Here is a 20314-nt window from a genome sequence, read left to right as displayed (position 1 = left end):
AAATGTAAGAAGGTGATATGGGAGGCCAAGCGAGACTATGAGGAACGTATGGCCAGCAACATTAAGGGGAATAATAAAAGCTCCTTCAAATATGTTAGAAGCAGGAAACCCGCCAGAGAAGCGGTTGGCCCTCTGGATGGTGAGGGAGGGAAAGGGGAGATAAAAGGAGACTTAGAGATGGCAGAGAAATTAAATGAGTTCTTTGCATCTGTCTTCACGGCAGAAGACCTTGGACAGATACCGCTGCCCGAACGGCCCCTCCTGACCGAGGAATTAAGTCAGATAGAGGTTAAAAGAGAAGATGTTTCAGACCTCATTAATAAGTTAAAGATCAATAAGTCACCGGGCCCTGATGGCATCCACCCAAGAGTTATTAAGGAATTGAAGAATGAAGTTGCTGATCTCTTGACTAAGATATGCAACTTGTCCCTCAAAACGGCCACGGTGCCAGAAGATTGGAGGATAGCAAATGTCACACCTATCTTTAAAAAGGGAAAGAGGGGGGACCCGGGAAACTATAGGCTGGTCAGCCTAACATCTATACTGGGTAAGATGGTGGAATGCCTCATCAAAGATAGGATCTCAAAACACATAGACGAACAGGCCTTGCTGAGGGAGAATCAGCATGGCTTCTGTAAGGGTAAGTCTTGCCTCACAAACCTTATAGAATTCTTTGAAAAGGTCAACAGGCATGTGGATGTGGGAGAACCCATAGACATTATATATCTGGACTTTCAGAAGGCGTTCAACACGGTCCCTCACCAAAGGCTACTAAAAAAACTCCACAGTAAGGGAATTAAAGGACAGGTCCTCTCATGGATTGAGAACTGGTTGGAGGCCAGGAAACAGAGAGTGGGTGTCAATGGGCAATTTTCACAATGGAGAGAAGTGAAAAGCGGTGTGCCCCAAGGATCTGTCCTGGGACCAGTGCTTTTCAACTTCTTCATAAATGACCTGGAGACAGGGTTGAGCAGTGAGGTTGCAAAGTTTGCAGACGACACCAAACTTTTCTGAGTGGTGAAGACCAGAAGTGATTGTGAGGAGCTCCAGAAGGATCTCTCCAGACTGGCAGAATGGGCAGCAAAATGGCAGATGCACTTCAATGTCAGTAAGTGTAAGATCATGCACATTGGGGCAAAAAATCAAAACTTCACATATAGGCTAATGGGTTCTGAGCTGTCTGTGACAGATCAGGAGAGAGATCTTGGGGTGGTGGTGGACAGCTCGATGAAAGTGTCGACTCAATGTGCAGCAGCAATAAAGAAGGCCAATTCTATGCTTGGGATCATTAGGAAGGGTATTGAGAACAAAACGGCTAGTATTATAATGCCGTTGTACAAATCTATGGTAAGGCCACACCTGGAGTATTGTGTCCAGTTCTGGTCGCCGCATCTCAAAAAAGACATAGTGGAAATGGAAAAGGTGCAAAAGAGAGCGATTAAGATGATTACGGGGCTGGGGCACCTTCCTTATGAGGAATGGCTGCGGCGTTTGGGCCTCTTCAGCCTAGAAAAGAGGCGCCTGAGGGGGGGGACATGATTGGGACATACAAAATTATGCAGGGGATGGACAGAGTGGATAGAGAGATGCTCTTTACACTCTCACATAACACCAGAACCAGGGGTCATCCACTAAAATTAAGTGTTGGGAGAGTTAGGACAGACAAAAGAAAATATTTATTTACTCAGCGTGTGGTTGGTCTGTGGAACTCCTTGCAACAGGATGTGGTGATGGCATCTGGCCTGGACGCCTTTAAAAGGGGATTAGACAAGTTTCTGGAGGAAAAATCCATTATGGGTTACAAGCCATGATGTGCATGCACAACCTCCTGATTTTAGAAATGGGCTATGTCAGAATGCCAGATGCAAGGGAGGGCACCAGAATGAGGTCTCTTGTTATCTGGTGTGCTCCCTGGGGCATTTGGTGGGCCGCTGTGAGATACAGGAAGCTGGACTAGATGGGCCTATGGCCTGATCCAGTGGGGCTGTTCTTATGTTCTTATTGCAAAGCTAAGCTTTGGTGAATCTGCGTTCCCTCTTCCATAGAGTTGTCTGGCAGGCTTTCTGTAATTTACATCCCAGCTGCTATCAAAGTAGCTGAGATGGCCAAATACAGAGGGGTAGGTAATGCCCAGACCTGTGAGAATCACACAGAATTACACATAAAATATAGGCATTTTATGTCAGAAGGTGAAGTAGGGAGACGAAGATCTTGTGTTACCTCCATGGAAAAGGTATCCCGGTATCAACATCACAGTAATATAACTCTACCAAAGGTACTTGAAGAAATGATTGATCCGGTGGAGGGGTAGCAAGATAAAACCTAATCTGAAGCTCTAACCCAGCGGTTTTCAATCGCTGTGACGCAGCACACTGGTGTGCCGCAGGGCTGCCTCAGGTGTGCCGCGGGGCTAAGGAGTCAGGTGGTGGCGGTGGCAGGCAGTGAAGGGTGCAGCTGCTTCTCCCACGCGTGGCAGCAGGAGAAAAAGGAGCAGCCGCGCAGGGGCTTGGACGTTCCTGCTGTTGCTCATGCCTGCCCCACGCGCTGATTGGGCAGGCAGCCAGAAGAGCGTGAAAGAGCTCCCAGCGGAGCGTGGAGGGAGTGAGGGCGAGCGGTGAGAGCGAGGAGGGAGTGAGGGCGAGCCTGAAGACAGGTAGGAGCCAGAAGCAGCTGGAAAGGATCCTGGAGAAACCCTTTTCCTTGCCAGCAATGCCCCAAAGTGACCCTCCCTGCCTTGCCTCCACTGGCAAGGCTTTGGCAGGAAGGGCACTGGGTCACAATCCTATTCATACTTACCTAGGAGTAAGTCCCATTGACTATAATGGGGCTTACTTTGGAGTAGCCATACAGAGGCTTGGTCACACTCTTTCTTGAATAAATGAGCAGGCAAGTGATGCTTTTCTCTTCTCCCCCACCCCACCTCCTCCCCTCCTGCACACACAACCCCCCATCATAACTGCAGTTAACCCCTCTGACTACCCCTCCCCACCCCTCCCTCTTCCCCACCTTCCAAAGTTCAAAACCAGTTGCCTCCCATTCTCTCTCTCCCCCCCCCACCTAGTGAATCCTGCACTTGTTTCAGCCATATCTCCTCACTGCCCCTCCCCCCTTTCTCCAGTACGCTCAGACTCATATCTCTTTGCCAGCACCTCCTGGCATCTCAGAGCATATCAGCTGATAACAGTTTGAAGAGACCTGCTCCAAAACCTTTCCAGAAACCACATACACCTTCCTCTCCAGGCTTCTTGGGAATTTCTTTCATTGTCATGTAATGATCTAAGGCTGCAATCCTAACCACACTCTCCTGAGAGTAAGCCCCACTGAACAAAATAGGACTTACTTCTGAGTAGACCTGGTTAGGATTGTGCCCTCAGTGTATCAGGCTGCAATCCCAACCACACTTTCCTGAGAGTAAGCCCCATCGAACAAAATAGGACTTACTTCTGAGTAGACTGGTTAGGCTTCTGCCCTTAGTTATATTAATTAAATTAATTGTAACATAATAATGTAATTAAAAACTAGTAGTGTGCCTTGACAATTTTAGTGCCTTGTAAGTGTGCCGTGAGCTGAAAAAGGTTGAAAATGGCTGCTCTGACCATATGCAAGGATTCCGCTAAAATAATTTGTATAAACTGACTCATCTTTTTCTCTTTGCTTCTAACCTAAAAGGAAAGATGTAGGCCAAAGTAACCTTTTCACTTTTTAGTATTATAAATCAATTGAAAATCCAAACCTGGGACAGGATTACTTTTAACAACAGCCAACCGTTCCATATAAGTCTGGACAGACTAGTGTAATTGCATTTAAAATAATCATAAGCAAATGAGAGAACCCTATTGCTAAGATTTTATTTGTCTGACAGTCAAATTTACTTGATCTTAGAAGCATCCATACTACAGGATACCTGTCAGGCAGGGATTCACAGTGGTAACCTGAGATTCCTGAATGAATGGTTTTTGAGAGACTTGTGAGTAGACCACCACAAGTCATGATGGGGGTGGGGGAGGACAGTAATACAATGCAATTGGTTAAGGGAGTTTGACCTCTAGGATAAGAGTAGAAACTGCCAAGTGGTTACTGTCCAGTGACAACCATTCTTTGGCATTCAGACAAATAGTATGATGTCAACTGCTGTTGCAGAACAAAAGCATTACAAATCTGTCCAGAGCAGTCTGCTCTAATTCAGTGTGTTACTGATTCTTGTTCTAGTGGAGCTGGGTGAGTTTAAAAAAAAAAACACAACTCTCTGTTCTTTGGAAAGAAGTGCCTCAACTTGCATGGGGATTTCCAAAGAGGATGTGAGCTTTATCTCTGAAGAGCAAAATGGTCTTGTAGATGCCAAGAGCTTCTGTTTGTTTACACTTATCCAAACTATAAAGACCTTGTGGATAATAAAGGAAGTCTTAAACGAAGCCAAAGTCTACTTCGGGGGATCATTTTGGAAACCATGAAGTAACCTGCAGAAAGTTAATAAATAAACTCTTGTCAGTAGAACAGCACTAAAGAACTTGCATTCCCCCCCCAGTGGTTTCTGGTGCTCTTCTGAAGGTCCCGTTTAAGAGAAATGGTACAGATAAAAATAAATGCTGCTAAACTAACCTGCCTAAATATTTGCTCTGACAGCATGTCAGATTTTATATGAAATCACTGTTAAATCTGATTTCATTTACTGCTTCCAACTCTCTTCTTCAGCAGCTTTGAATAACAAACAGTGCCCAAATGATTTATAATGTGATGCATCACTATGGTCCACCTTGATTAACTGGAGAAGGCAAGATTATGCCTGCAAGGTACACAGTCTCAATCATGATTGAGCAATGCTCAGCATAAGCTACAGATGCTCCTATGATTTATATGTTGCTGGATTGCACTATGACACATGGATGTGCCTTGGTCCCATTTTGGAGGTTCAGTTCTGTGAGACCATGACTGTTACTGTACTTATGAATGAATAAAGGAAAAAAAAACTTAGCACATGATCATGGGAACATTTGCTTACATCAGGGGTTGGCAATTTTCTCAGAATTTGATGTACTTGAACTGCAAAATTATACTGTAAACTTATTATTTATCTTGCAAGTATCTCTCACAGTGTGCATCTTGTTGGCTTCTGCTTGTCTTGTAATGATCTAATCTACATGATGCAGAATCTTTTGTACTCATCATTAACCAGTAGAGGTGGGGACTCTTTATCCAGAGATTCAGCACCTGCAGATCTGCCTCACCGTGGGTTCCGAACTCGCAAATTGCCCCCCTGTAAACCTCCCAGACACGATCAGAACCTTGTTCCAGTAGCATCTGGGAGATTTCTTGAGCCTTGGAGAGGCTGCACACCACTGTATGTGGCCTCTCCGAGGCTCAGAACGCTGCCAAGAGCCTTTTTTCATCAACTTCTGGTTTTTGGTGAAGACTGGAAGTTAATGAAAAAGGCTCCTGGCAGCAATCAGAGCCTCGCAGTAGTCATGTGCAGCCTCTCTGAGGCTCAGAATAGCTCCGGACACAACTGGAGCAAGGCTTCAGTCATATTCGGAGCTCAAGTGTGCTACAAAAACCACAGGTTTTGTTATCCATGGTTTTTGGTATCTGCAGAGAATCTGGGAATGGAACCTCCACAGATAAACAAGCTCCACCTGTATAACACATATTAGACTAGATATCTTCAAGCAAATTTATAAATATGAGCATTTAGAATACATATAACTTTCAAATATTTTTATGATATTAACATTCCAATCCTATTGGGCTGTCCTGCTGGTGGAACAAGAGTCCCACCAGAGTTGATTAACTCAAAATAGCTGTAAACAGCCCCCTGACAGTGCGTGTAGGTGCGGGCTGCCACAGTGCATGTAGGAAAGCCAGAGCCTTCCCATACATGTCAGCTAATCCCCTGGACCAGCCAGGGCAGGTAAGTTGGCAGGGGAGGGTAATCAGGTTTGAGAACCCCCTCACTGGGCTCAATCTACCATCCTGGAACAACATGATTTCACTGGCACGGGTCTGAGTTGACCCACCCGTGCCATGGAGGGTTACCCCGAGTAAGGGAACAAATGACCCCCTCTTGCAGGATGTAGTGGTAGCCTTTTTGGCACCGTTGCATCAGTGGGGTGGTGGAGGTGGAGGATAGTATTATGCTTGATATTTTACTCTCTACAGTTCACATAATATTTCCTGTATGGACATGAGTAGCCCCAATCCAATCTATTATGCATGAGAACATAATCCCATGAAGATACTCATGATGTGAACGCAAGACCAGTGCCAGATTTTGGTGCACTGCTAGGAGAAGCCTTCTGCAGCCCCCCGCTTTGAACTAAGTTGTGCAGCTGCTATGGTATAGGCACTGGGCATACAGGTCTCAGGTACCAGTCATGGGCCCCCCGCCAGAGCCTGACTTGGTCAACCCTTGATTCACTCCTGTGTGAACCAGTTGATCAGAGGTAACAGTACTTTCCCAGCTACTGAGATCACAGGATTTGTTGTTGGCCACATCCATTACGACTTTAACAATACTTAGGTCTCTACCTAAGTGCTTGCCTTGGGATGCTCAGAAGTGGTAGCTAGTTTTAAAAAAAGTTAATGTGAACCAGTCCTATGTGTATTAGTGTGCGTGTGTCTTTCTATCTGTCTGTCTGTCTGTCTGTGAAAAGTAGACTAATTATGTCATACAGCCCTGGTTCATACATTTGCTTCTTGAGCATCCTGAACCTAGTCCAAATGTTGCTTACTCAAACTGGTAGTGGTTCTCTAGAAAAGGGTCTTCCGATCTCAGTTCCCAAAACCCTTTTAAAAGGAAATGTTACAGACTGAACTTGGGGCCTTATCCATGCTTTACTACTGAGCTATGGCCCCCTGTATGCACCTCTGCATAAGGAATGAAGCCCCCAACAGCTGTACTGGTTGCTAGACCTCAAAGCAGCTACAGGTAATCATGCCCCCCCCGTTCCACTCCATGCTTCCTTCTGCGCTCCAAGCAAGGAGAGAGAAATTACTACTGCTCACTCACTCTCACTATGGATTTTTTGCTAGGAGAACAAGGCTTCATTTCTGGCATTCTGGCTTCATTTCTATGTTGTCTCTAACAAAAGACAGCAAAGAACTGTACTGCTATAAGAGTGAGTGAAGAGTTATGGCTCTCTGCTTGCTTGAAGTGCATTTTTAAAACCAGCTTATATAGAGAGCAGCAGCAGCAGTAGTGTATCAAGGGAGGGACAGGGGCAGTCCCAGGTGTCATATGTGCCACTGAGCAGCCAGTAGACCTGTCCTCATCTGGGATCTTGAAGCAGAGGCCAGGTCTACCAATGGTTTTGAGTGGCCCACCCTGGGTGTCAAGTACCCTAGGTATGCCACTGACTGACAGGGCCCTCTGCCTGTTTGAGGCTGAGTGGACTGAACAAGTGCAGCAAGCTAGGACATAGTTCTTAGTAGACTATTTCTCATGACTGAGCTATACAGTAGCTGTTATACAAAGAAAAGGCTCTTCTGAGGTTATAATAAAGGATGGACAAGATTAAAATTCTCTAACCATTTATTCTGATCTGTTCATACGGCTATCCCCATTTACCTATGAAGCTTCCTGGAAGACCTTGGGCTAGGCACCATCTCTCAGCCTCACCCACCTCACAGGGTTTTTGTGAGAATAAAAGGGGAGGAACGATGTATACCACCCTGAGCTCCTTGGAGGAGGGCAATATAAAAATGCAATAAATAAATAAATAAAATACTTTCTGTCTTTCCAAATTCCTGCATCATGTTCTTTATAGAACCCTTTAGGTCCCAGGAATTTTATGGCAGAAATGAGAAAACCCTTAAAGAGGAGGAGAAAAGTTTCTGGTTAATGCAGAGTCTTCCAAATGAGTCCAAGGTAATCTTTACAAAGGAATTAAAACTACAGGGTTTAATAGATTAAGGGGAAGTAAAAGAGGAGTGATTTTTTTTAAAGGGGTAAGAAGATGAGTACTTATCAGGCACAGCAGAAGAAAGTGAATGAAGAAAGAAGGGAGTTCAGCAAAGACAGTGCTCATCTCATTCTTTGGTTTTGTGGAATCTGCCTCAGCTATTAAAAAAAGCATTGGCATGCAATCCACAGCACAGACAAGAACACAAACAAAGCAAAGGCTATGTGGTATATAGAGAGATTACCATAGATATGTCATCTTGTCAGGATAATAACAATGGAGGGATGCCAAAAGACAAGTCACCTTAGCTAGTCTCCGGCTTTAAAGGAAACACCTGGACATTCTCAGCTTTGCTTTAGTGGGTTTCATGAACAACACAAACTGACAAGTACAACTGGGTGGAGGAATGTTGCTGAAAGCACTATATTTGTCTCATCACTGTTAGTGGGGACTTCCTCGATCCTTAGAATTTGATCCTAAAAGCTGTTGAGGCATCCAAGAGAACAAAACTCTTGAGCAAGGAAATGCACAGGGCTCCTTGGAAAGAGCAAGGAAAAGAACCCTCCTCACATCCTGTGGCGTTTATAGTCACATCCTGATGATATGCAACATCTAACTGAAATAACACCAGTTCACAGCAAACAAAGTCAAAGAATGACTGGTTCAAAAGAATTCCATCACTTGAAAGTGGTTTTTCTCCCCTGCACCAAAAATCACTAAGTTTCTTGGGTTCCTCCCATAATACTGGCATGTTTAGGTTCTGTCAGTTTTCATCCATGTCAATTTACCATGTTATTATTGTAAATTTCACAAGAGAGTTGTGAAGAGAGATCCATCTAGTCAGAAGGAAGCAGGATAAAAGTTTCCCACTTCAAAGCAGTCAATCATCTCCAGAGTATAACTGTTATACATTACTTGTTGTACATTATTTGTTTATTTTGATTTTAAAGCTCACTTGTGTTTCCAAACATATGTTTAAGCAGTAGTGAAGCTAGAGGGGCAAAATGATAATTACTGTAGGTGCCACAAGACGCTGTGTAAGTGGCCCCTCCCACTTACCTTCAGAACCATTCCAGTCAGCGATGGTAACAAGCAAGAGACACTGTTTGGTTCAGCAAGCACCTATGTGTTGCCATTGCTGCCCAGAATGGCTCTGAGGGTGAGTGGGAGGGTCCGCTTACATGGCGCATTGCAGCACCTGCAGTACTTGCCATTTTGCTCCCCCTGTAGCTATGATATGCAAGTCCAATGCTAGCATCAGGTTGCTGCAGGCCCAGCAGCAAAGGCCTGCAATAGAGCCCCCATGGCACACTCAGTCAATGGTACTGAGGTTTCAGGGGTAGGCTTGGGGTCTTGGGTGGTTGTGGGTCCTTGGCCAGTGACTGACTTGGCTGACCATGGATGCCACCCCCTACTGAAGTTACATACACATTTCAATATAAGCCAATTCTATGGTACATTGTCTGTACTCTTCACTACCCACATCTACACAAACTTTTACATTTCAACCAATAACTGGTTAATATTTGATTGGCAAAAATCACATGGAACGCATTGGCTAATGCTATTACATTAAAAGATACCCCCTTTAAAGAAAAGATGAAACTACTACCTAATTATTAGAATGAGATCAAAGGACAATTTTTTTCATGTATCTATCAACAATGGATTTTCTATACTGCCTCTAAAATACTGGTAAGTGAATAAAATGTGTTGTCCTGTTTTTGTATTTATCTGCTGATATCGTGTTTTTATCATGCCCATGAGTAAAAGAGAAAATATTCAATAAAAACAACACTTTAAAAAAAATACCAGGAGGCAAGCATACATAGACTGTCAACCAGGCAGCAACTACGTTTCCAAACACAGAAATGCTAAAGGAGCCACAGTTGGCTGTGGTGCATGCCCACTGCATGTTTGGACAGGTCTGTCTCCCTCTTCACACTTTAAGTGTTTCCTGCTGCAAATACTGATGTAGCTACAAAAATTGTAGGTAGCTGTGTAGGCACATTAGAAAAAAATCTAAAAGCCAAATTCTAATGATACCTTTATTACAACAGAAAGTTGTGAGCAAGTTCTCCAGACCTCTGCATCAATCTGCATGAAGAGATATGAACTGGGTTTCTCACACTGCACAATATGCAAGCTCTTTCTTTGGTTCACCATCACCAGCCTTGCCACAAACGTAAAATGCTGCCTTTAACTTATAGCATGATTTTTTTTTATAACTCCTTTTCCAATAGCTAGAAATTCTTAAGCTCTGGTTGATGCAGTGGCATCACTAGGGGGTGCAGGGGATGTGGGCTGTACTGCGTGACGCGCAAGGGGGGTGACGCGCACTGGGGGGATGATGCGCTAAAATTGCAGTTTTAGGAGCAACCCCGTCATACCATACACCATTGGATGCGGAATTTCCAGCGGAATGCAATGCAAAAAACCAGAGTGAAATAGCTCCTTTTCTTCAAACGTTATGGCCGAAAACCAGGATAGAAAAAATGCATGGAGCCCTACAGAAAGTGAAATCAAGCCATATCGCACAAACTTGCCTTAGTGCATCACAAAGGGCAGGCTGAGAGGAATCCAACAACATCTGAATGGTCCTGACCCAATGAATGCAGCCCCCCAAAAACACCAGAGAAGGAGGTCCCTCCCTCCCAGCTGTGAGTGTTTTGAGCCCTATGGAAAGCGAAACTAAGCCACATGGTTGCGTTTACTCGCAACTAGGCAGACGTGCCTTGGCTTGTGACCAGGCCAGGCAAAGGGGAATGTGAGGACACCAGAACGGTCCCGATCCAATGGAAATGGAGCTCAACAAATGCTCCAGAAGGCAGCCTCCCCCCCCGCCCCAAAAAGGACCAAAAAAAGAGGCTTCAGCTGGTAAGGGGAATGTTTTCTATTTTACACTCGTAAAGCCAAGTGGGTCTTTATCTTGATATAGAAGAAACAGAAGAACTTGAAATAGAAGAATTTTAAACTGGGCACTGGGGAGGGCTGGAAATCTCACTGATTCTTTCTGGGGGGGGGGTGTTACTGCAGGCAGACTACAGAGAAAATTCACTTGGTGGAACAGGACTGGCTCCCCCTTATTTAATTATTTCTTTATTTTAATTTAATTATTTATAATTATTTATTTTAATTTGCTTGATGTCGTCACTTCTGGCCATGACATCACTTTCAATGGGTCCTAGACAGATTGTGACTCTAAAAAGTGGGTCCTGGTGCTAAAAGTTTGAGAACTGCTGCAATAAGGTGTTAGTAAGTTGACGTGTGTGTGTGTGTGTGTGTGTGTGTGAGAGAGAGAGAGAGAGAGAGAGAGAGAGAGAGAGAGAGTGTGACTGACTGACTGTTTTCAAAATCACTAAAATCAGAGTTTGGAGGAATAAGACCATCATGTTATATATCAATCAATGCGTAATTTCATGCAGAATGCAATGAAACAAACCACATTGAAATATCTATGTTCTATCAAAAGGTACAGTCAAAAAACCAGTGGGGGTGGGGCGATGGTACATCACCATGCCCACCACCTGGGGTATTGTTCCACCCACTGCATGGGGTGATGTGCAGGCCTCCCGCACTGGGTGACACGAATCCTAGTGACGCCACTGGGCTGACATGATCAATTATACCTAGTTTGGTCTTAGAGATTCCTTGTTTCAGGGAATTGCCTGTGCTAGTATCACAGCCTGTTCAAATGTTGTGTAAAAATAACCTTATTGAATAGCATATTAGAATTCAACCTCCTACTTTCATTTAACGTCCTCTTATTCTTTCATTAGATGGTAGAGAACAAATGGTCCCCTATACGGTACTGACCTCTCCATATCAGTCACTGCTTTGCTATATCTTTCCTTATTAACCTCTTCACAGAACTATTCCTCATATTTTCCATTCTTCTTCATAAGTGTGGATTCTTTACATCCTTACATATTATTGATGTTGCTCTCTGAACTTCCTGTAATAAACTTTTTCAACGGGGGGGGGAATTATTCTTGCACACTTGAAATACTCTGGTAATCTCTCACAAAACACTAAGAAATTAAAGATGTCAAATATTTCTAGTTCATTGAAAGCTCAGCAAAATAATAATTTAGGAGGATAAGGAGCAATAGGACATGGAAGAAGAGGTTCTTCAAATTTATTTTCAGCTTTGGAGAAGGTGAGTGTAGAGTGGTCAGCTATTGTTAATAAAAAACATAGTAGGCCTCACAACCACCAACTCTCTAACATATATTTCATGCCTTCATTGGTTAAAGTACTCCTGCCAGCACAGAGTGAGCAACCTGAGTGAAGAATCTGCATTCTTCAGATGGCAAAGGGAGCTGCAGTCAGCACTGTGCAAATGAACATTTGCTGAGTGGACAGGTGTCCTGGGCAGGCCACAGGCCACTGACATTAACAAGGACTCTGTCATGGAGGTGGGTCTTCCCTCTCTGTTACATCATCTCTGAGGAGTGAGCAGGAAGTGTTTGAAGCAGGATGTGGGGATAGTGCTGCTTTAACGTGGAGATTTTCTTCCTCTGAGATTTGAGTTGCTGGGAAGTGTAAGAACCATACCACTTTTTGAAAGCTGGATAGTCAGAAGTTAGCCTTTTCAGTGAAATAAAGCTGACAATTTAGGATTGCCTGGCACCAGCTTGCAGACAGATTGCTCTAAGAGGGTAGAGGAAATCAAAGGGAGTCACCTGCCAGATGGTAATTATCTGATGAGCGCAGAGGCCTCCCTGGGCCTCAGACCGTCTCCTGGACATGGTTGATGGACCCCACCTAGATTCAATTATCTGCGGGTTTGGTATCCATGAGAGGTCTTAGAATGGATCCCCCACAGATACTGAGAGCTGACTGTTCTGTAGAGTTTATATTGAAGGCTTAGATCAGGGGTGCTCACACTTTTTTGGCTCGAGAGCTACTTTGAAACCCAGCAAGGCCCGGAGATCTACCAGAGTTTTTTTTACAATGTTCGCGCCATCATAACATATAACATTTATGTGTACAATGTATGTTGGTGTACCTTGAGCCCCACTGAGTATAACAGGACTTACTCCTGAGTAGACATGCCTAGGATTAGGCTGTGAGGCTGCAATCCTAGCCACACTTACCTGGGAGTAAGCCCCATTGAGTACAATGGGCCTTACTCCCGGCGTTTCCTCCCAGAGGCACCTGAAGGGGGGGTAGGCACTCTGCGATCTACTCATTTTGCCTCGTGATCTACTGGTGGATCGCGATCCACCTATTGAGCACCCCTGGCTTAGATACATGATTTTAAGTCTTCAGTATAATATACAGGCATACCTCACTAATATGGCAGGTTAGGTTCCATACCACTGTTGTAAACCGAATATCACCTCAAAGTGAATCACAGCCTTTGTTCACTTGCAAATGCATATAAAGGCCTAAAAATATATTTGCACTATAATGTATTAGAGTTAAATGCACAAATGCAGTGAACAGATTGAGCACAGGTAACAAAATGGCACCGGTCAACTTGCTCAATTCAGCTCGGAGACAGCTGATGTGCACATCACTTCTGAAAACCCCCTTAAGAGCCAGACAAGCGCTGAAAAGAATATATATAATTGAATATAATAAATATAAATGAATATAATTGAAAAGTTCCATATTAGCGAAGCATTCTAAAGTGAAGAACCTTAAAGTAAGGTAAGTCTGTAGGACAGATTCCACTTGTCGAGGGTTCCCTTTCAAACTTTTTATTACTTGAAAGGTCGGCAAGAGGAGGAATTTATGACAGCAGAACATATGGTGCTGAAAAAGGAACTGCCACAAAAGACAGTAGCACCACATCCTAACCACCAGAGCCCACCACAGTCACTAGAGTTGGTAAGCCGCTGGTAGAGGAAGTGGGCGGATCTGGGGCAGAGATTGTGGCCTTGGAGGAGAGGGTCACAGGAAGATGGTGAGCAAGTATCAGTGGAGAAATCCTGACCACCAGTTTGCCCTCCATGCCCTCTCAGGTCTGCTCGGATGCATGCCAGCAAAACAGCTTGCACAGATCCAAGTAAACCCATTAGAGGCCATGTGGGGAGGCTGTGCATGGCCTTCCTGCACTTCAGAAAGCCTTCCAAAGCCTTCTGAGATACACTTCCAGTTTAGTGAAAAACCAGAAATACCTTTCAGAGGGCTCAAGCAGGCTTCTGAGGCACAAGGAAGTCACTTACTGTCCCCACACGCCTCAAAAAGCCTCCCTCCCAACGGAACCCGAAGACTCTTCAGTCGCATCAGGGAGATACAGTACGGTCTTCCTGACCCACATTGGGTTAAATCTGTGGGTCCTGAACCCATCAATAAGGCGGGTTGACCTATACATGACTGAGGATAAATTGCTGGGTTCTGTCTGAAGATGAGAGGCTGGAAGGCAGAGCTAGAATGAAGCCTCAGCACTCCATCAAAACATGGAATTCAGCAGCCACAATCACTTTCAGTTCTTTTTCAAGGTTTCAGTCCTTTTGAGGCACTTGGGAGGAAGGTGACAGTATTCATGTTAAACTGGTAGATGATTGGGGGTGGATTATGTGCTTCTGTTTCAAATTGGATTTGAGTTTTAATAGGATAATCCACATTAAAAGTTTTTATTCTACATCAAAGTGGACATAAAACTATTTATATTAATAAACATTATTATATCATCAGTGCATCTGAAACAAGGATAGGCTGTATGCACTCAAATAAACTCTTTTCAAGCATAAGAGGAGTGTTGCAGAAAAGGTAGTCTGCCCTAAACTGCAAAATAAAAACTGAAAGACCATTAAGCGCTATATTGTACAGGTGATCATTAGGGGGAATAAAAGGGGAAAGTATCAAAGTTGGACATAGCATTATAACACACACTTATTTACCTTACTGAAATCAAGCCGAAAATTTTTATCAATGCCAAACTAGACAGGACTTTAACTGCACCTGCCATCACACATCCTTTTTTGTGTGTATGCAAATAGCAGGTACAGAGCCCCCGTCTTGATCAAGATCACACCATGAAGGGATGGGATAATTAACCTTTCCCCCTGCTACAGTTTGATCTAGACCAGGAACCTATGAAGCTGCTATTTGCACACAAACAAAAGAAAATACAATGTCTAACATTCAGTGACCCATGAGAAGGAGTTATAGCTAAGTGATACATGGTGTGCATGCAAAAGGTACCATTTCAATTGAAAAATAGACCTTGGGTAGCAGAAGCTACTATATAATGCTGTCAGATTTGAAAGTGTACATTGTTTCTGCCCTGAAAGTTACACTGCAGTATGGTACTTAAGACTGCTGCAAACGGATAACCATTGTTATAATTTGCTAACCCCTTATGAGCCATTTGTCAAAATAGCCCTGTTGCCTGCCTCACAAACTTTTACCTGTTTTTCAGTACTGGCTTGTTTGTCTACCTGTGTATGTGGTGCTAGGGCATGCCAGTAGAGTGTTGTATTATTTGCCAATCTTTGCAAATGACTTTGCCAAGCCAATCATGTGTCATTTGAATTGGGCTGATGGCAAGAGGATTCAGGTCCCACAGGCCTTAAGGAAGGGCATGGCCCTCCTTAAGGCTCTTTGGTTCAACAGAGGAATCACACCCATCTCACTGTACTGACTGGCTTGGCAGAAACCTTGCCTTTCTTTTGTTTCTTGGAAAATGCTATGAATTGCATATTTTTATTGGACTAAAATGAAGTTATTATAAATAAATGAAGCGTCTGGAATCCTAGCTGTCCTCACTAGCACCATGGCCAAATCTAATCACAACTGCATGTTAATTGAGTGCCTGCCTCCACGGCAAGAATACATTGCCACATCCTAGGCAGGATGCAAAACAACAGAGGCACCTTTCTCAAGCTGGGATGAGCAAGGGCAGTCAGATAAACGGTTAAACGACTTGGGACCAGTGTATTTGAGAGACTCTTTCTCCCATATATTCTGGCCCGTCCTCTTAGGTTATCAGAGGAAGCCTTGTTGGTTGTGCCACCATTAAGAGAGGTGAGGGAGATGGTGGCCAGAAACAGGGCCTTCTTGGTGGTGGCACCTGTATGGTGGAATTCCCTCCCCTTTGAGTTGAGAACAGCTCCTTCATTGTTAACCTTCCAGTGAAGCCTGAAGACATTTTTATTCCAGCAAGCCTTTGATGCCTGATGGCTGCTTTTAATTGTTTTTACTGCTGATTTTATTGCTGCTGGTTGCTTTTTATCTATTTTATTGCTGTTTTATGTATTTTTTGATGTATTGTATTATTTTTAAATGTTGTTAGCTGCCTTGGGTGCCCTCCAGGGAGAAAGGCAGATTAAATCAAATTTATTTTGATTTAATCTGCCTTTATTTATCAGATTTATTTATCAAATAAATAAATCTTTATTTATTTAGGCAGATTTATTTATCAAATAAATAAATAAATAAACTTCCTTTACAGCAGGGGTGCTCACACTTTTTTGGCTCGAGAGCTACTTTGAAACCAAGTAAGGCCCGGAGATCTACCAGGGGGGAAGGAAGCGTCTGATAGACACCCCCTTTAATGTATGGAGCCCCTGCTGGAGTCTAGTCAGTTTCGTCAGTTTTGTTGCTGCATGCCTGAAGAGCAGCTAAAGTGTCAGTTTCAGTGTCAGTTTAGCTAAATATGTCAGTTTCGTCTAGTCACTAGACGAAACTGACATATTAACAGTTTGGAGAGACAGGGCTCCGCGATCTACTCATTTTGCCTCGCGATCTACCAGTAGATCGCGATCCACCTATTGAGCACCCCTGCTTTACAGCCTTCCTCCTTCTCCCCCACTTCCCACTCCTGAATATAAACAAAAAGTCACTGCTCCAGCACCTCCAGTATCATGCTGGGCAGCCATACTTTTAAAAGCTACTGTTCAAGCACTTGCTGAGTAGCTTTGCAATGTACCCTTCCACTGAGTGAAGTGCTGATGGATTGTCTTCTTAATGACTCTTATCTTACATCAGGAAGGTCAGCAAGGCTGTTTTTAAATCACTGGAGCAAAGAAACTTTGTTTTTTAAATTGATTTGCTATAGTGCGGGTTTTTTGTTATCCACAAAACAAAAGTGCTTGGAAGGGAACCCACAGGAATAATTAGTCTCAACCTGTACTTGCTAGATTTTTAAAAGAAGAGCAATGGACAAAGGGGGAGAGATGGTCTCAGTGTGGTACGGCCAGAATAGATGGTCTCAGTGTGGTATGGCCTTCTAAAAGGCTAAGAACTTGTTGGGAGCTTTTTTTAAAGCAAAGAAAGCAGAGGCTCTCAGGATCTTAAAATTCTGTGCCCAATGCTAACTTCCACACGCAAGCAATTAACAGCCCAATCCTAAACTGCACAGGTACAGCCGCATCTATGCTGCATCCAGTGCAGCTCAGGAGGTGGCCGGAGGTTTCCTTGGGTTGAGGGGGTTTATTTCCCCTTACTCTTACTAAAGCCCCAGCCATCGCTATGGGGCTTCTTGGATCCACGCCTGCAATTTAGCCAACGCAAATCTGGGAAGCCCAGTGTAATGCTAGGCAGGCCGGGATAAGGATTGGGATACGATAGAGGCCTGCTCTGTTCATCCTGCCCCCTTACCAGGCCTGATCTGCCCCATTCTGCCCTCCTCGACCCAAAAATACCCCTCCACACCTCCAAAATGCCCTCTGGCCACCCTCTTCCACCTCTGTGCTTCCTGGTGCAACCCTACCTGTATGGTGATGGCATCTGGCCTGGATGCCTTTAAAAGAGGATTGGACAAGTTTCTGGAGGAAAAATCCATTACAAGTCATGATGTGTATGTGCAACCTCCTGATTTTAGAAATGGGCTATATCAGAATGCCAGATGCAAGGTAGGCAACAAGAGACCTGCACCCTGGTATCAGGGGTGCTCCCTGGGGCATTTGGTGGGCTGCTGTGAGATACAGGAAGCTGGACTAGATGGGCCTACGGCCTGATCTTATGGGCTGTTCTTGTGGGCCGGTTGCTACTCCTGGATGCAGCACCGGCAGGCCTGTGCAGGTAGCTGGGCCAGCACTGCCGGATCACGAGTAGCTGCAAATGTGCTTTATAGCACATTTGTGACACTCAGAGATGGCAGGGATGGCCGCACCACCTCACAAACAGGTTAGGATTGCGCTGTCAGTCACAAAGTATAGAAAATATAATGCTCTAAATCTAATATTGGATTAAGAGTTGAGCTTTGAGAAAATATTAAACTGGTAAATATTAAACTATAGCTAATAAAACGCTAAATTTGTCATACTGTAATTGTATCAGAGTAAAAACTATATTTTTAAAAAATGAACAAATGTGTTTTCTAAAACCCAAATTCTTCCTGTTCAGATCCCAGTCTGCTTGCAAATAACTGTCTTGTTAACACAAAAATTCTTATCTCTTTGTACAAATGTTTTAATCCACATTCATTCTGATACAACTGTCCAAAAAGCTATCATCAAAAGAGCGGCAAGAAATAAAAACAAAAACTGCAAAAGAAAAATCCCCAATTTCAACTCTCATAATAAAAATGGAATAAAATATAAGTCCAAATCTTTCTAAACAATTTGTATAAACCAACAAAGACACTTCTGTAATTTTCTGCTTCTGAAAATATTGTTTTTGTTGAACTAATCCCTACAGCAAGTTTATGTTCTTACATTAGAGTAGCTTGTCTATATTCCTAAGAAAAAATTCCACATCTCTTTCACAACATGAAACAGGATGGCAGTTCATTTTGTACAGCTACAAAGTCAAGAGCCATCCTATTTATCAATCAATATCAAGAAAGCAAGCAAGAGAAGGGAACAAGACACAAAAGCCCCAGCAGGTTCTCTCCCATTCAGCAAAGGGATCTGCTCACTGTAAAAACCTATGCTATTTTTAAATGTGGTTGGTCTGATTAATCATAATAGGAAGCATGTAAATTTTGCATGTTGCTAAAATTCTCCATGAAATTCTTAGGTTGCAATCCTAAGAGTGCTTACCTGGGAATAAGCTTCATTTAACAAAATTGGATTTACTTCTGAGTAAAGATGTACAGGATTGTACTGTTAATTACTTTTTCCAAATAAACAACAAAGCCATAGAAACAGTTAACTAAAAAAAATAGAAAGTCTGCATCCAATATACCTTTATGCTCAGATAATGATAACTTCTCGTCTTTAGAGCTGCAGCTTGGTGATTCATAATGACACCTTCTCTGTTCTGATTTCAAAGCAAAAAAAGTAGTCCATAAAATCAACTATGTCAAGACAATGAAGACTGTAACTCACATCCATGACCTTCTAATAATTTCACTTGACGTTTCTGCCAAATTCCCTTCTCCCTCTTTTGCATGTGAATTTTACGCACTCCATAAATGTTTTCAAGAAGTTTTCTGCACTGCCTGTTGCACACTTATCAGACCGTGAGAACAGACTAAAAAAGTCCACTTCCAAACAGCCTGGACTGCTCTCCCACTGCTTTATTATGCATACTGATGTAACTTCCTCCATCCAAGAGAGAGGGGGAGAGAAAGAGAAAACGAATCTACCTCCATCACACAAACAAAGCTGCTCAGAGTGCCCTGCAGGGAGCTGGAGGCTCATACATCCCATTTCATAGACCAAAACCAAAAACCCTAAAAGCTTCCTAACACAGTATTCTAACATATTCAACAGCCATCTGAAATTTGCAAGTGTTTTCACAAATAAAAGAGGGTGGATTCTGTCAATAGTTTGCAGCTTGCAGTAATATATTGCAAAGACAATTCTTGTTTGAATTTATTTAATCTAGCCAGACACCTCATGGTTTGGCTGTCTAACAAAAATACACATGCACATCTGAGGCTAAGTTTTCCCCCTACTGAGAGGTAACTGCTGTGTGAAAAAATACATTACATGATCATCTGTGAAGTATGGCAAGAAATATTTGCTACAAGTTCTTGAATCAGGAAGTACAAAACCTAGCCCAGGTACCAATAGCAAAACATATACAGTACTTGTGCTGCACTTGACACAGATGATGGCATATGCTTCCTCACCTTACTCCACCTACCACTCTACCCAGAAAGCTGCACACACTATCAATTATTTGTTAGGGCAGTGGTTCTTGCACATTTAGAATTGGGACCCACTTTTTAGCATGAGAATCTGTCAGGACCCACCGGAAGTGATGTCATGACCGGAAGTGACATCATCAAGCAGGAAACATTTTAACAATCCTAGGCTACAATCCTACCCACACTTATCCAGGAGTAAGTCCCATCTACTATCATGGTTAAAAAAAATATACATAGTAGCTTGTTAAAAGTACAGGTCTGTAACATTTCCCCAAATGCAGTTACGTGCCATGGGAGCACTAAGTCTCATATATTAAAAATAAGATATTGAAATGAATGGGGACCCACCTGAAATTGGCTCACGACCCACAGTTTGCGAAACACTGGGTTAGGGCAGTCGTTTTCAGACTGGGGCGTCACGATG

The 20314-nt window shown here is 43.3% G+C and overlaps 1 protein-coding gene across 1 annotated transcript in view; it reads right to left on the bottom strand.

Annotated features, from left to right (window-relative positions):
- PLEKHG4B (pleckstrin homology and RhoGEF domain containing G4B) overlaps positions 1-19050 on the bottom strand; it is a 100614-nt gene extending 81564 nt beyond the window's left edge. Inside the window, exon 1 of the mRNA XM_066627988.1 lies at positions 18981-19050. Within this exon, the coding sequence (XP_066484085.1) occupies positions 18981-19037 (57 nt within the window). The 5' untranslated portion in view covers positions 19038-19050. The remainder of the gene's footprint in view (positions 1-18980) is intronic.
- Positions 19051-20314: the final 1264 nt, after the last annotated feature.

This window comes from Tiliqua scincoides, chromosome 5 (assembly GCF_035046505.1).
Source record: "Tiliqua scincoides isolate rTilSci1 chromosome 5, rTilSci1.hap2, whole genome shotgun sequence".
Taxonomy (NCBI): Eukaryota; Metazoa; Chordata; class Lepidosauria; order Squamata; family Scincidae; genus Tiliqua; species Tiliqua scincoides.
This window is presented reverse-complemented; position numbering and strand designations above follow the sequence as displayed.